This window comes from Anoplopoma fimbria, chromosome 16, assembly GCF_027596085.1.
Source record: "Anoplopoma fimbria isolate UVic2021 breed Golden Eagle Sablefish chromosome 16, Afim_UVic_2022, whole genome shotgun sequence".
Classification (NCBI taxonomy): domain Eukaryota; kingdom Metazoa; phylum Chordata; class Actinopteri; order Perciformes; family Anoplopomatidae; genus Anoplopoma; species Anoplopoma fimbria.
In genome coordinates this window covers 3,525,190-3,541,897 of record NC_072464.1, presented here as the reverse complement: position 1 = coordinate 3,541,897, position 16,708 = coordinate 3,525,190, and the positions used below count along the sequence as shown (strand labels likewise).

General features: G+C 39.5%; 1 protein-coding gene across 1 annotated transcript; it reads right to left on the bottom strand.

The window, feature by feature from the left end:
• Window positions 1-3,694: 3,694 nt before the first annotated feature.
• On the bottom strand, window positions 3,695-12,424 carry LOC129105068 (sterile alpha motif domain-containing protein 9-like). The gene is made up of 4 exons (XM_054615946.1): window positions 12,383-12,424; window positions 9,391-9,452; window positions 9,231-9,295; window positions 3,695-9,130 (listed from the first exon to the last, which is right to left on the bottom strand). Exons 3-4 carry the CDS (start codon window positions 9,252-9,254, stop codon window positions 4,655-4,657), a joined length of 4,500 nt encoding a protein of 1,499 aa, XP_054471921.1. The 5' UTR covers window positions 9,255-9,295; window positions 9,391-9,452; window positions 12,383-12,424; the 3' UTR covers window positions 3,695-4,654.
• Between the last annotated feature and the right edge of the window lie 4,284 nt (window positions 12,425-16,708).

Genomic DNA, 16,708 nt, shown 5'->3' with positions numbered 1-16,708 from the left:
GGATGTGGGGCCGGCGGCCAGGACAGGGCCCATAAATCTAGCCCATTCTCAGAGGAAGCTATCTTTTTTCACTCCGCCATCAGAATTAAAATACAATCACAATCGTCACATTGTGCTCCCGCCAGCGTGCAGAGGTTATAATTCAAACTAGCAGACAGAGTTGGGAGGTTGGGTCGGGTGGTAGTCGACATTTGGGAGGAAGGTCAACAGGGTCGTGTATTTTAGTCTCTATGAGAACCACTGCTCAGGGGATTGTGGGAAACTACCCGACAGATCCATTTATTAAGCTCTTTGATTACTTAGACCTAGCTGAAAAAGCATGGTATCCATGAAAGCAAGAGTAATATTGAAATGATTTCATACCAACAAGTGACGGAGTCCAGCCCATGACCCCAGCAATAATGTACCATGAATGGGAGGCAATATCGCAGTGAGAACAATGTTTGTGAAGGCAAAACCTCTGATGTCGTAGCTGACTGTGAGTTTTTCTTCCAATTTTCAGCTGGCTCAGCTTTTCACAGATGTGTTAATGTAGGGTGGACAGCTGCACTTTATGGCAGAATGGCGCAAGATGATCAGGATCATTTTCATTCCCACTGACCATTGAAGAAACACACATGCTTTTTCAGTTTGACGAAAATTTTAAAAAAATACATGGTCGGGCTGCCAAAGATAGAGAGAGAGAGTGAAAATAATTTTTATTTCCTTTCCGAAACGAAGGGCTTGGTCAGACCTGACTGTGAGCTGAGATCAGTGTTACACAGCTCTGATGCGCTCTCTACAGGGGAGGAGGTAGTGTGTCAAAATCTCTCCAACCCCACAGGCCACATTTTATAACCCAACTGATGAAAATATATTTTACTGAACTTTCTCCCGTCACGTTTGGTTGGTTGATTCTTCGTGAGATGCCAAAACTTGCCATGAACAGATTATAACATATCTAAATATTAACATCAATACTAATGGGAGCAGTGCTGTTTTATGATTAATACCTTAAGATGGCAATCAGCCACAGTAAAAAAACATTTTCTGGAAGGAAAGAATGACTTGTTACTCTTTTTTTCAAGTAAATGAGATGAGATAACCAAAAGCAACAATGTATTTGTGTGTCTCAGAATACTTTCAAACTTACCAACCCTCTACGTAGCTCTTAGCTCCGTTTTTTCCTTAAGTTGCCGAACTGCAGTTTTTAGCAAACGCTACAAAAACTTGCATTTTGTTTGGGACTATTTTCAGTGGTGGATTAATACAGACTTAGTGTTCTATTGAGTGTTTATGGAATCAGGACTGTGAATGTGGGGTTGAGCTAATAAACTGCAGTGTGTGTTTGTGTGTGTGTGTGTGTGTGTGTGTGTGTGTGTGTGTGTGTGTGTGTGTGTGTGTGTGTGTGTGTGTGTGTGTGTGTGTGTGTGTGTGTGTGTGTGTTAATGTTAATGGTAATGAAATAAAATGTAATTCAGATCAAGTGTGTTTTTACTGGCTCTATTAGATACACAAACTGACACAATACTGGTGTTAGTAGGATCAATTATATGTTGGTTTTGGTCTTTTAGTGGCACTTAGAAATAATTAAAACTCCACCAGCCTTAGTGTCTCTTGGTGTCTTAGTTATTGTTTGTGAATTTGAGAAAGTGAATCAAATTGCATTTTGGGTAATGCAGGCACCATGTGTTTTACAAGTGATAAGTGGACGTACAGACAACATTGCTGGTTCTGCAGCATTGATTTTTATGGTTTTTTTCTGAAGTGCCCATCATTATCATATATTTTGCAAAGTGATTGTATTTTATATTCCTAAAAGTTTCTCTTATTTGCAACTTTCACTTGCTTCTCTAACACGTTGTCCAATGAGTATGTAGCCTCTACAGACACAGCAGGATGACACAGTAACATGCTTGCTTCACTTTACCAATCCATACATAATGAAGATGTAGTAATAATCCAAACTCTGACAGGGATAAGCAGGCACATCATGTTTCACTCAGAAACGTTGACCTTGGTGACCCTCTACGCCTACAGTGCAGGCTACAGGTTGTGTAAGTAGCAGTGACACACCAATCACAGGATGGTGACAGAATGCAGCGATTCAGTACACTCATAAGCATCTCAGGTGGTCATCCTTCATCCTTCTTTGTGCACTGAAACGACATCCCTGTCTTCTCCTGAATCTACACCTGTTTGGTATCCACAGCTCCCTTGCACTACAATATGCTAAAGGAAGGACACACTTATTACTGTAATGACCTTTGACCCCCAAATGATGACCCTCAGAAGATTGCTTTCAGCCGTGCGTTGCAGTGCCACATATAGTAAGGGCTAACGTCTGACTCCATTCACCTTGACTGACACAGCAGAGAGACACAAACACTGCATGCTTATCACCAAATTAGATGTTATTGCCATTTTGTAAACCTGTCAAACTAGGGCATACTAACGAAATGAATGATGAAACCGCATGGAGATACTTAGGTAATAATACTGCTTGCATATGCAAACTAATCTCCATTATCCTAACATGGTGTACATCATGGAATTCGATGTGACAAGATATTAAAACTAAACAGATGCTTATGATATGTTGTTGTCTATATGCTTTATCGCCTCGAATGTAGACATACGATCTCGTACAGATGTTTGTCACTTGTTGAGCCATCTGCTGCTCTGACATTATTGTGACACGGGCTACGCCTGTCTCCTGAGGACGGAGAACCTTCGCTCACAAAGGCCAGAAAGCACCATACATATTCAGTAACAGGCTTCACACCTCCCTGATCATTGCGACCCACATGGCAACACGGCATCTGCACCAACCCTTCAAGAGCTGGTGCAGGCTAGCCTCTGTCCATAGAAACGGCTGAGTGGGAAACAGGAACTGCCCCGTTATAACCATTCAACCCTCAGATGACACAGCAAGTCAAACTGTCCATCATCCAGGGAGCTGGGAGATCTTCTGTTTGGTGACCCTGCGACTTCATCGCCTACCACAGGGACACACCATCCTCCTCCTTCACCCCCGAGTTCACTTATAACCATCTGTCTATTGTTGCTATGCAGCCTAGATGATGGGATTCTAAAATGCATTGGCATCCTGTAAACTGCTTTTTGCATGTCAGCCCTTGGTCTGAACATACATTTTGGTTTTCAGGACATTAAAATATAACACGCATACAAGGTCCATATACCATATATGTAAATAAGTTGCATAAAAATGCTGTTTTCCTATTTTGTTCCCTTTTATTGCAGAGATTAATTTCATGCGATAGTGGAACAAAATACAAAGTGAATTTAGGTTAGCTTTAACATCTCCTCATCTTGTTTATTGCTCTTAGGTAACTATTTTTTTGCTTAAGTTGTATAATGGGCATTTACTTTCTGTAAAACGCATAACACATGGGTTTTATCATCTCTGAGGCTGTGGCGCCCTCTTGTGTGTGATACAGGTAAGAACCTCCTTAACTGGACAATATAATGAAGTACTGTACTATAAATATTAAATGTGTGTATCTGTGTTCTGTTTGTATAAGTAAGTAAGGTATGTAAACAAAATGAAATAACTTTCCAAAAACAATGCACTAGGATGTGGCAGGTTTACTGAGTTGTAGGGTGGTGATGTGCTTCTCAAGTGTTTGACTGGATAGCAACAGCTTGAGCACATGGTGCAGTGCAATTTAAATAACTTCTTACATTGTCATGTTAAAGTTAATCTTTATTAAAAGGGTAATGCAAAAATCAATGTCCATCATTGTTTTTAATGGTATGCAAAAGAAAGCTGTTTGAACAACACGTGATCATCACATAATAACACATAATGACAAAAAGTAAAAAAAGATTGTATATCAAACTTAATTTCATGAAAAAACAAACAAAATAAACATTTCAATATTCAATATAAATTTAAAAAAAAATGACTTTAATACAAGAGAGGCATTTTTGTGTAAGTAAAACAATGTCCAAAAGGTTATTTAAAGTAAATTAGTTTTTTTATCAAGAATCAAATATCAAGAATCAAATATACTACATGTAAAACATTACCAATTCTTACATAGTTGTTAAAGCACACCACTTGGATTCAAAAGTAAATGTAATGATAGATTATGTTATTTCATAGAACAATATGATTAAGTTTCTATACAACACATGTATTCAGTATATGGAGAACAAGACAAAAGGTAATAGTAGTTAATATAATTTCATTAAAATAATAAAAAAGAAAGTAATTTGGTGCTATATAAGAGATATATTATTTCTGTTGCCTCCTAACCGCTCTGAGCATGGTGAAGGCTGAGACAGTATATCCTGCCATAGATAACAGTTTTTTACATATATATCATATCATTGCTCTGAATCCTATATAATGCACATTTATAAAATGACTCATATTTACAATGACTCTCAATATACAGGAAAGTACTACAGTACAAAAAGTAAATTTTTAAGAGGTTTGCTTTTAAGTACTTGACAAAGCTTTTCCCTTACAAAACAAAGGGTATCAATAATGTGCTGTGCAGAGCTGGGGATGCACACAAAACATCGGGTTACATTCATCAATTACCCAACTTCATCACTTTTCAAAGTACACAAGGGTGTATCACACGGATGGATCACCATGAATAGCTGAAAGCTACATTATGTTGGAACAGGCTGCTTTCAAAGTTCACTTAATGTCGAGAGCAACAGGGCCTTTGATGGAGAAACCGATAAAGAATGACACTTCTGACTCCTGGACATGCCCACTAAGCTGACTTCGAAACATTGGGGTGATTTCCAACTTCAGACCTGGGATACAAGTATCTGCCAGGATCAACCTATTCTTCACCTTGCCAGTGACCCTGCAAAGGCACTCCTCCACCTTCTTCTCTTTCCATATTTTTCCATTTTCCCACATTAAGGTGAACTCCTCCTGCCGAGCCATGATGAACCTTTTGATTTCCCCTAAGTGTACCAGTCGTTCATAGCCCTGCTTCTTCCCCAGGAGGAAATGAACAATGGGTCTTCTTTCATTGTACACTTCCTTCATCTCATTGTGATAAGAGTTCCTGATCTGTGAGATGTGCATCCCCAGACTTCTTGGTGGAACCCCCTCCAGATAGTGCTGTTGTGGCCACAACAGCAAAACTGCAATGAAGTGCAGGGGTAGGTTCTCACTTAACGGGATTTGCTCATGCTGAACTTGGCAAAGGAGATCAATTAGTTCCTGGTAGGGAATGTGTGTTGATGCCAGTTTACAACTCAACACAACATTGACATAGATGAAGTTGATTCTCTCCTTCACAGTCGGCCTATGTGCACAAACAAAAGCAGACAGTTTGGCGATCTTCTTCATTATGTCAGGTGAGATGTTATCTGAGAGACAATTCAGAATCCCAGAGTAGGTATCAGCTTTTCTCATCTCCAGGTATTGTCTTGCCTCGTGTAGTTGCAGCATGTTGTACATGGTCTTGTTCCTAATGAGAGCTGCAGAATCAGTCTTGCAGAAAAGCTTTGCATACTCTGTGAAACATCTGAAAAGCTCATTTAGGAATCTTTGCTCACGACAGTCTTTCATTCCAGATCTGGAGCCCAAGTTCACATAAAAATTGTCAAGGAAGTCAAAGTTCATCTTCATCCTATATCTGAGGTTGCAGAGTACATCCTCAAACTGTTTGAGGATTTTGTAGTATTGTGCATGTTTGTTGTGTCGTTGATCATTTTTCTCTACAGCCTGAAGTTTCACATCTCCAGAGAGAACCTCACTCATTATGTCATGGCGGACATTGTCAGAAGAAAACACTGGGGTCTTTGCCAGCACTTTAATGACAAGAACTCCGACCTGAATTTCTCCCAGGCACCCTGCTGAATTAAAAGGGCATTTTCGTTGAAGTGACTCCTTCTTTGCAAGGCTTTGTGTTTCCTTGAATGCCTCTATTGCTGACTGAGCCATTTTGAGAAACATGTCCAATTTTTCAGGACTTACAGGTTCTTCCTTGTAGTTTTCAATGGCATTCTTCAGCTCATGCTTGACAACTTGTGCTGAGGTGTCGGCGAAATATGAGCTGTCTTTGGAAATATCTCTTGCTTTTGATGCCCAAACTTCTGCCGCTGAGAAATCCTTCTTTCTTAGGTAAAAGTACCTGGCTAGTAACTGAGAGACAACTGCATCTTTCTCAAATCTTTTTGATGCATTTTGTAACACCATCTCTTCCTGTCCTGGTGTTTCACGTAAAATGTGTTGAATTAGCGGAGAAAACTGAGATTCATCCGCTGAATGATGTCTCTTCACCAAAATGTGGCGAACGTCTTGCAGGAGTTTGTCTTTGCCTTGTGTGCTCTCATAAAGCTTGTCTGAGCGTAGCAGAAGGTCAGTTATCTCAGCTTTGTTCACATTGTGAGTTGTTGTAAGTTCCTCCAAACAGTGACTTGCAATACTTGAATGGATCATTTTCACAGCTTTGAAAACTACCTTACCCTCAACTAAGCAAGTGGCAATTAAAGTGGAAAATTTCCCAAATCCTTCTTCAACTTTGATGGTTCCACACACTGGTTTTGGTTGAAGACCAAGAAATTCCTCACACAGAGAGACGGAGAGAGAGGCACCCTTGCAATATACATTCAACAGAACTAAAACAGCCAAGAGTTGTGCATGTTTCTGATTTATGTTGAAGCTCTTCAGGGTTTTGCAGGCCACACTCTGAACATACTCTGGCTTAAAGTTCTTCTTCATGATCATGAATCCATAGAACGTGTCTGCATTCTTGTATATTTTCTCTATTTCTACAAGTTTTTCCTCGAACTGTCTCTGCTCCGTCTCAGAGAGCTTGTTTCCAATGAATACTGTCTCCTCAGTTTGTTCAGGTTGTTCAGAGGACTCCGACATCATACAGTTCAGGAGAATTACCTGTGCAGACTTAGACTGAATGTTTTTCTTAGTACATTCTTCATCAATGGCCCGTTGCAAGTCAAATACTTTTTCCTTATCATCAAAGTCATCTATCATCAGCAGAACAGGGACCCTTGGTAATTGCTCCCCATGGTCATACATTAAAAGTTTGACGACTTGACCAGCGACTTCAGCAAGATCGGCGTTGCTGTCTCTGAGGACAGCACAACGGAATCTGTCCCTGTGAGCCCATAAAGTATGCATGGCTAAAGTTGTCCCACCACACCCGGGTAAATGCATAAGGTTGAACAACACGCAGGCTTTTCCCAGGGAGCACAAATCTGGTATGACTGTGTTCACGATGAAGTCAAACGTGTCTCGTTTGATAAATGGTGTAGATCCAGGCTGCTCTGAAAAGTAGAAGTTCCACCATGAAACTTGTCCTCCTTTGTAGAAGTTCTCCTCCATGACAATTTTGTCCTCATTTCCTCCTTCACATTGGTTCACACATAATACCTCCAAGGCATGCAGGTCACGCTCCACTTTCTTCTCAAGAAGCACATTACTTCCCCCGCCACATGGTAGAAAACGTCTGGATCTGCGGTTTTTTGACAAAAGACTAAGGACAGTGCCATTGACTTCAGTAAAACTGAGCTCAGAAATGCATCTACGATCAATAGAGATTCCGCACCGAGCATCAACTAGGTTCTTCCAGGAGGTAAATGCTTTTTCATTGTCGCATATACAAAGTATCTGCTCTGTGCCTCTGAGCTCCTGCCAGAAAGTACTGAAAGTCTCAACAAGAGGGTCCATCTTCTCACTCACTGTTGACCAAAGTAAGAAAATTACGAGGAATCTCTTGTTTGGAAGCACATCTTTCCGACACAAGAAAGAAATCACATCTCGAACGGAGGCCCCCTTGTCCATCAACCACTCGTCTATGTCTGAGGGTGCCTCATCCTCAATCCCTCCATTGCAGAATATCCAGCTAGTGGTTCTAGTTAATTTCAACTTATTTGCAATGTCCTCAACTCCTTCTGTGATTTTATACTGTGCTGGCAAATGGACATTTACTGTGCTCTGTTGTTTAAAGTGAAATTGTAACCCATTCTCAGCTGATTCTGGATCAAAGTCCAAAACAGCTATTGGGTTGAGCTCTACAAGAAATCCTAGTGATTCAAAGTGGATTGGATGTGATTTGTTAGTTACTATCACATACCGCTCAAAGTGTGACTTATCCAAAGAGAGGGATCCACCAGTTATCATCTGACTCAATCTGGAGCCCTGAGTACTGCTTTTGATCACACCGAGGTGCTTCTCTTCAGCTTGTTTTCGGAGTTGTGCTTGCTGTGCCTTACTGGCAACAAACTGGTTGTACTTTTCCATTGATTTGGCAGATGTCGTGGCTGCGAGGAGATCCCTGCTGCTAGCCCCATCTCGGACAAAGAATTGCTTCGATGGTTGTGTTTCTTCACCTTTTGCTTTCTTCCTGCCTTTTTTTGTGTCCATGTTGATAGTGTGGTAGATGTTTTCCTCACACATCGTAGAGTCAGGGACTATGTCCACTTCTATCACACATTTGTCAGATGATGTCTCATTCCTGTTGAGGACCCCAACAAATCTAGGAGGTTTGATGCAACTATGAGCAGTCTGTTTGTGTTTATGCTCAAAATAATCAATGGCAGAGTTTATTTTCTTTGCATAAGCCTCTCTGTCCTTAACAACCACTCCCAACACTTGACCGTGTCTGAAGTTTGGCTCGTCTCCTATTCCAAAATGAATGGTGCCATTGGTGCGGCTGTTCATGCAGGCAGCTGCAAAGCGGATAACCTCTTCAGTTAACCTGGTCATTGTAGATTCATCTGTTGTATAGTTAAAAGCTTTATACTCGTGGCAGGGTTCAATTAAGTCTGAGGCACCTGATTCTGTAATATCAAGAATGTCGCTCTCCATGTATCTATATGTATCATCATACCTACAGAATGGATAGGGCTTGCATGGTCTTCTAGGCAGATTTGTTGAGCTTGTTGACTCCTTTTTCTTTAATTTCACTGCCTCATCTCTGGCATGAATGATAAGTTTTGCTGGTCCAAAAGTCACACCGATATTTTTTAAGTCTTCTGCATTTAAAAGCAAAAGACTAGGCCCATTAATGTCCTCCTGTAACAGTATCTCTGCCACTCTGTCCTCTACATCATCCAACTTGAGAGCCCATTCTCTCACTTGATGTTTACTCCAATCCTTGATGTCAGGTGGCAGATCCTCATCTTGACTCTAAAATGCAAAGTGCTGTTATTTTTCCTCATTTTCAACTCAATATACTGCACACTTATTAGTTGATCATCATTTAGTGTTTGTTTCAACTGTTAAATACCTTCATTTTTCCTTGATCTGCCATGACAGCGTTGGTTCCTCCCTCTCAAACGTAGATCCCTAATGCTACGAAAATAATTTAAAAGAGCAATTCACAATGGAGTAATAGACAATGTACTGGTAGCACATAAAACACAAAATGTCATAGATTTTTGCTTTACCTTTATTTCTCCCGATCCTCCATGATAGCTTGCTCACTTTTCACAAATCGTTACCACTAATGCTGCAAAATAAAGTATAAATATGAATATATTGATTTAAAAACAAATGTCTAAGCATATTTGGACACAGTCAGAAATGTTACCAACATTAGTAATGAAATTATTTGGTAATACTCATATTAACATGCATTTCTAACACTATAATTGAAAATTGGGCACACACTTTTTAACCTTTTTCTGCCTATAAATACAAATAAGTGGCCTATAAATTTCATTCATAACAAAACGGAACTTTGTTTTACTTATGAGCATTATCAAAGGCAAACTCAATGTTGAAAGATAAGGCTGGCCATGATTCCAGTCCTTGGTTGATGACGGTATTTTCACAGCATGAAGACATAACTTGCACTGTGATGTTGATCCCCTATTCTGCTTTACGTACTAAATAATGGTGAAATGTCTTCATGTTTCTTTTCTCTTGTCGTTATGTGCATAGTTGGTATTGAGGTACTCCAAAAGTAGCGGAAAGTGATGAGCAGATCATTAGAAGGTTTTCCCTCTCAACAGATCTGAAATCCTCATCATCGGCCCCAAATCACTAAACCAATCCCACCACAGCTTCTCCCTATTCATTGATGTTCCTCAAGCAATAGAGCAGTAGGAACAAAAACAGGAACGAGATGACACACTCGAAACAATCACATCTGATAAATACACCACAGAGGCTTGTATACAGATGTCCAAACACCTCTTGTTGCAGGGCAACACATCACATTTTGGTAGACTCAGGTGCAACCATGCAGTGATTCAACAATCAGTTTCAAACACCTCCAAAAATGACACGTAAGCTTAATAGGCGCTTCAGTAAATTCCATAATTAAACAGTTCACCACCCTGCTAAGATGTGAAGATGATGAAATTGGTCCATTCAAACACTAATATTGTCCAATAAGTTTGATTAGAAGAGATACAATGTGCAGATTGGGCATCATTCTGGTCCATACCAGACGGCATAACTGTTACGAGAGTATGGAAAACAACATGGTTTATTCCTGACTCACACTTTTGTGTAATACAGCCCTGAAGAGCTGTGTAATGCATATTAATGGTATGAACCGTAGCTTCCATTAACACTGCCCTCATTAAGGATGCAAAACTCGCCACTCTCAACTCAAACAATAAATCTATAAATGTTATCAATGGTTTACATTGATAACATGATGACTCTAATGATGACCCACTCAGTGAGTCATTCTTAAATAATACCTGCATACTGCCAATAGGTCTGGAGTGTATTAAAAAAAGAAGAATGGGAGTGAAGGTGTCAATAACTAAATAAAAAACAATATGTAAGGTCTAACTAATCCTTATTACAAAAGTTCTGATCATTTGGGAATATATGTGGTTTTAAATATTACAGGCTGACTGGGCTAACAACAAGCCTAATTCTCCTTTACAATAATGACTACATGTTTAAATTTGAGTAGGCAAACTGATTACAATATAAAAGGATTAAGATCAGTGTATATGATGGAATAGCGGCATAAGAATGTGCCAGTGGAACCAAATTTTGGCTTTTACTGCCAAAATAATTCTGTTTTTTGATTCAATTTTTAACTAGAGCACAGCGTAAAAATACTACATGTTTGAAGTCCTTCATTCAAAATGCTACTTATGTAAAAGTACAAAAGTATTAATATCAAAATATACTTTAAGTACAAAAAGTAAAAGTATACTCATTATACAGAATGGTTCATTTCAAATAATATATTTATATATATTTATATCGTTGGGTTATAACTATTGATGCATTAATGTTGCAGCTGGTAGGTGGAGCTAATTTAAAATACTTTGAAAACTTAATAATTAGACTTCATACTACTTAATAATATATCATAGTTAGTTTATTGTAAATTTCCCCGCTGCGGGACTAATAAAGCATTATCTTATCTTATTAGTTAGTTTATATTTTGTATTAAGAATCTGAATCTGCAAATGTAGCCTAACTAGTAACTAATATTGTCAACTGAACATAATAAAGTTAAAGGTAGAATTTTTCCTTGTGAGATGCTGTGGACTAGAAGTATAAAGTTTCATAAAATGGAAATACTCAAGTACAGTGCAAGTACCTCAAAATCCAGCTTCTTAATTTTGCTCTCAAAGTGCACAAAATTGATACATTTAACTTTACAAACTTCCCCCGCCTATAGTCTCACAAAAGCCTGTGTGCAACACTGGTAGCTGCTTCCTTGTTCCCTCAGGCTGGCTACTTCCATATCATGAGGCCCTCTTCCTGAACCTGTGCATGCTGAATTTGTGCGAATTCAAATGACGTAGCGATTTGGGTAAAGCTATCATCAGAGACTCTTTGTTACCATGAGCTCCATTTGAAGTCCTTCAGTTACAACATTTGGAAGTCTCATTTGGCCCTTTAGTTCTGTGGCAATTCAAAATGAAAAGGGCCATCTCAAATAGTTCAAGTTCACTAGCTATGAGCTTTCAGCAAAATTAAGGCATTGGTCTTGGCCTGGTCCTCATCAAATCTGTAAACAAAACAAAACCTGCTCCTCAGAATAACAACATCCTGATTTCATGGTTTCAAAATTGTGGTTTCATGATGATCTTTTGATTTGATTTTATCATTGTGCTCTCTGGTGCCAAATATGGTTCAAACATAAAACCAGGAAGTTCCTGTAACTTTCAAACTGTCAAGACCAATGCACTTTAAACAAAAATCAGAATATGATTTCATAATAGATTGTATATGACAATGATATTATTGGGTTTGATAGGATGTCATAGTGGAAAACAAAAATATATATTCTCAAAAGATTTAATATCACACAAACCTAACATCTGCAAGACAAATTCAGTAACTGCGGAAATATTACATTACATTACATTACAGTCATTTAGCAGACGCTTTTATCCAAAGCGACTTACAGGAAGTAAGTAGACGCTTCCCACATTCAAAAACATAATGAACACTCACCATCCCGGACACATTCAAAGTAGACTGCTGTTCTGTCCTCGCAATGAAATGATGAGGTCTTCAGACTTTTCGAAGTAGTCTCAGGTAGAACACAGCTTTCCGTGCTGGTGTTGCAGAGAGGAATCCGCGATAAGTGCTGCCTGAGGCGAAACACATTCATCTTAATGTGGGCTTGCAGTTCTGATGAAACGAAACTAGAAAGAAACTCGAGGTCACATGACTTACGGATGAGTTAGAGCAGGGGTCTCAAACTCGCGGCCCGCGGGCCAATTGCGGCCCGCTAGACGATATTTTGTGGCCCCCACCTTAATATGAAAGTTTAATGTTAGTGAGTTTTATATGAATGGCACTTTACAGTGTTGTGTGCGGAGCTGAACGAACCTACCAATCACGGTGGGGTATATGGCTCTCGGGGGCGGGACATCGACCGGGCTGGATGCAAGCAGAGAAACATTCTCAATGAGTGACAGTTACAGCAGCGTTGCCATGGAGCGTTACAGTGACAGCAGCGTTGCCATGGAGAGTTCTCTCCGTGCCTGGCTGGCTGACATTCGTCCCAGCGCTGCGTTCACAACACCTCCAAAAAAAAAGTTTTTTAAGTTGCTGCCCAGCGGGACATTATACGTATATATGTCTCTCTCTGACAAAATAAATCAAAGTGATGCGTACGCGGCGAGATAAAAGAAAAGTAAGAAAATAATGTAGCCTAATGTGGTCTGCAGTCACATACCGACACCTGTCCGTCGGCAATAACAGTCTTAAAGCACCGAAGGTTCTGTGCTTTTTTATCTTTAACTTATATTTTAAGTAACTGAGTGTTTTACAAGTAATTCATGTTTATACAGTTGTTGAAATCAGAGCATCTTTACTGTATATGTATTGAGATCATTCAATGTGACACACTGCCTCAGACACTTCAACAGAATGCATCTTCATGGGGTCTACATTTGAAGGTATGCATCACTGCATGATGTCTCACTTAATAAAACCTCTCTTTTTACTGCAACAGGGTCTAACAGTTTGCTCCCCACAATCCTGGTTCTGGTTCTCCAGTGCGTCCCTTCTCTCCAGCGAGCCCAGCAATACGGCCTGGGCCTCGAGCAGCTTGGTTTCTGTGTTCATACCAAATCGGACCAGTTGGCACCGATGACAAGCATTAAGAATAACTACATAGAAATAGCTACTCCTCTTGCTGATGGTCGTGTTTACTCATGTCATGTCATGTATGTTGTCAGAGTTGTCCAGTTTAAACTTCAATTGAGGTTTCATAACCAGTTTAAACTTCCTCACAGTAGTCAAGTAGTCTCAGGTAGAACACAGCTTTCCGTGCTGGTGTTGCAGAGAGGAATCCGCGATAAGTGCTGCCTGAGGCGAAACACATTCATCTTAATGTGGGCTTGCAGTTCTGATGAAACGAAACTAGAAACACGAAACTCGAGGTCACATGACTTACGGATGAGTTAGAGAATGAAGAAATGATCTCTTTTGCAATTATCCTTATGACTTTGCAATAGTTTACCTGCTGTGTCCTCGTTCCCATCTAAGTTCTTCTTGGCAGTTAGAGCATCTTCCCAGCTGATAAAAGCAGCACAAGCAGCAGAATAAACATGCTTGGAGATGCAGAGAGCTGGGGATGGGGCTTATTATCTTCTACTACAATACATGTGTAAAGGGCCCTAGATATTATCACAGGCCTCTGTGAATCATCTGTGTACTATATATCATGTCAATATTACTGTCACTGACAGACCTGTGCGAAGCATCATATCTACTCTTATGATCACAAATTGGGTAAACAGATAAAAGTAAAGTTTGACCTAAACTGCAAAGAGACAAGTAACTGTTGGCACAATAATCTTAGTGAAATCCTGAGATGTGGAGTTTGGAAGTGCAAAGAAAGGATTATACAATTTAGAAAGGTTTAACTATATTTGATCGACCTTAAGAACTCATAAATAAAGTCATAGTATAGTATGTCGAAATAAGTCTTAAAAATTCATAGTATATAAAGTTGAATAAAATAAATGGAATAGTATGTCGAAAAATTCAGTCGAAAAAGTCATGAATAAAGTCATAGAATAATATGTCGAAAAAAGTCATTGTATAATATATATACCTTTGCATAACTTAAATAATGGATAACTTACATATGCTGCTATTATACACCTGACGTACATGTAGTGTAAGTTTAAGCTTTCTTCTGCTATTTGCAGTATTCCACTTTCATATGTATCAGTAGGAACCAGTGCATATTTTAGTGCCAAATATTATGGACATTGATTGAGTTCTCTATTATCTTTAACTTATATTTTAAGTAACTGAGTGTTTTACAAGTAATTCATGTTTATACAGTTGTTGAAATCAGAGCATCTTTACTGTATATGTATTGAGATCATTCAATGTGACACACTGCCTCAGACACTTCAACAGAATGCATCTTCATGGGGTCTACATTTGAAGGTATGCATCACTGCATGATCAGGTAATAATGTTAGGATTTGAATGAAAGATACTTTAAATTTCCAGCAGCAATGTGCAGCTCTTGGATCAGAAAAATAGCAATTTCAATATGGCCCTGTTCACCCACTACTAAAATCAACTGGGAGGCTCTCTGAATGACGTGAAAGATCGAAACAGACCCCAACACTTGCAGGGGACACAATCACGTTTGTGGAGAGGGCTCTGCCCAGAATGCTGGACATAACTACACTGTCAGTATCGGTCTCCAGATCAGGAACGATAGTCTGAATGGACGGACTACCATTGCAAGATTCTTGTGATCAGGGGATAGAGTTTGTATTCTAAGAGACAGGAGAAATTTGGTAGATTGCCAAACATATTATGATCTTTCAAGATTTCTCCAGGGTAACTCCAGCGAGACAAGATAATACACCTGAAGTTACTACTCCATTCATGGGGGTAAGTTACTTTCACCTCTTTACAGTCTGTAAGTTTTGCTGAGTAGTAATCTATTTATTAATAATATAATAGAATTCTTAATTTTCTATACAGTATTGCTATGTTTATTCATGAGGGCGGTCACATGTGACTGGATCGGACCATGGCATACAGTGTTGAGGTAAGACAGAAAGCTCACAGTCATTTTGTGTGATTCAGATGAGCTGGTAGACTGAGATCATTAAACTAAGGTTATGACTATGGCCACACCTCAAACACTCCCTGTTTCATCATGTCTGTTCTTGTTTTTCCTCACATGCTCCATTTCAGACAAACAGCAATGGTCTCCCATGAGTGGCACAACAATATCTGTGTTTGTGTGTTGTGTGTATTTGAGGCAGAGAGCGGCAACACGTTCTCACTCCCAACTCGTCACATATTAACGTTTGGTCAGGACCCCCTTGAAAGCCCAGGGTACCCCTTCAGTGCCATTTTTCAACTTGCAGGGTAGCCTGATATACTTCAACTTGTGGTTAATGTGGTGAATCCCAACAAAACTTGTTTAAGTTTAGGCAACAAAAAAAAGTTGGTTAGGTTTAGGAAAAGATTATGGTTTGGGTTAAAATAAGCACGTCTGTTACGTAATTTAAGTTACATTTGTAAATTAAGTATGCATGTAATGGGTGTTAAGTAGGTTACCTAAGTTAAAGTTACTACAAGGAACTTTCATTTTGTGTAGATTTTGGCAGTGTCTGTGGATGAAAGCATTAGTGTTTCCAAGCACCAGTCTCACTTAATAAAACCTCTCTTTTTACTGCAACAGGGTCTAACAGTTTGCTCCCCACAATCCTGGTTCTGGTTCTCCAGTGCGTCCCTTCTCTCCAGCGAGCCCAGCAATACGGCCTGGGCCTCGAGCAGCTTGGTTTCTGTGTTCATACCAAATCGGACCAGTTGGCACCGATGACAAGCATTAAGAATAACTACATAGAAATAGCTACTCCTCTTGCTGATGGTCGTGTTTACTCATGTAGGTCATGTAGAGTTGTCAGAATTCAATTGAGGTTTCATAACCAGTTTAAACTTCCTCACAGTAGCTTAAGTAGGTAGTAGTATGTACTTAAGTAGTAAAATAAGTCAGCGTTTTTGGTTTCACACAGGTCACATACAGCAGTCTTTTTCGTTTGTTTGTTTGTTTGTCCCATCCATTCACCCTGACCTCCTCCCTAAGCTGACTTTGCTGCTCTTTAAACTAAGCTTCGCCTGACTTCCTACTAAACTCCCATCATATTTATCATGGCCACTATAGGCAGCCCTGCACATGCAAAACAGACACTAGTGGGAAGGTTGAGTATCATAGTTTGAGGAGGAGGGCCACTGACCAAGCTGCCGTAATTGAAGAGTTGAGTGAGAACATGTTACACACCTCAC

Excerpts from the sequence above, each read along its gene's own strand:
- LOC129105068 (XM_054615946.1), bottom strand. The coding sequence starts at position 9,254 with ATGGCAGATCAAGGAAAAATGAAG. Across the intron at positions 9,131-9,230 it reads CAGATCAAGGAAAAATGAAG|AGTCAAGATGAGGATCTGCC; the intron begins GTATTTAACAGT and ends TTTGCATTTTAG.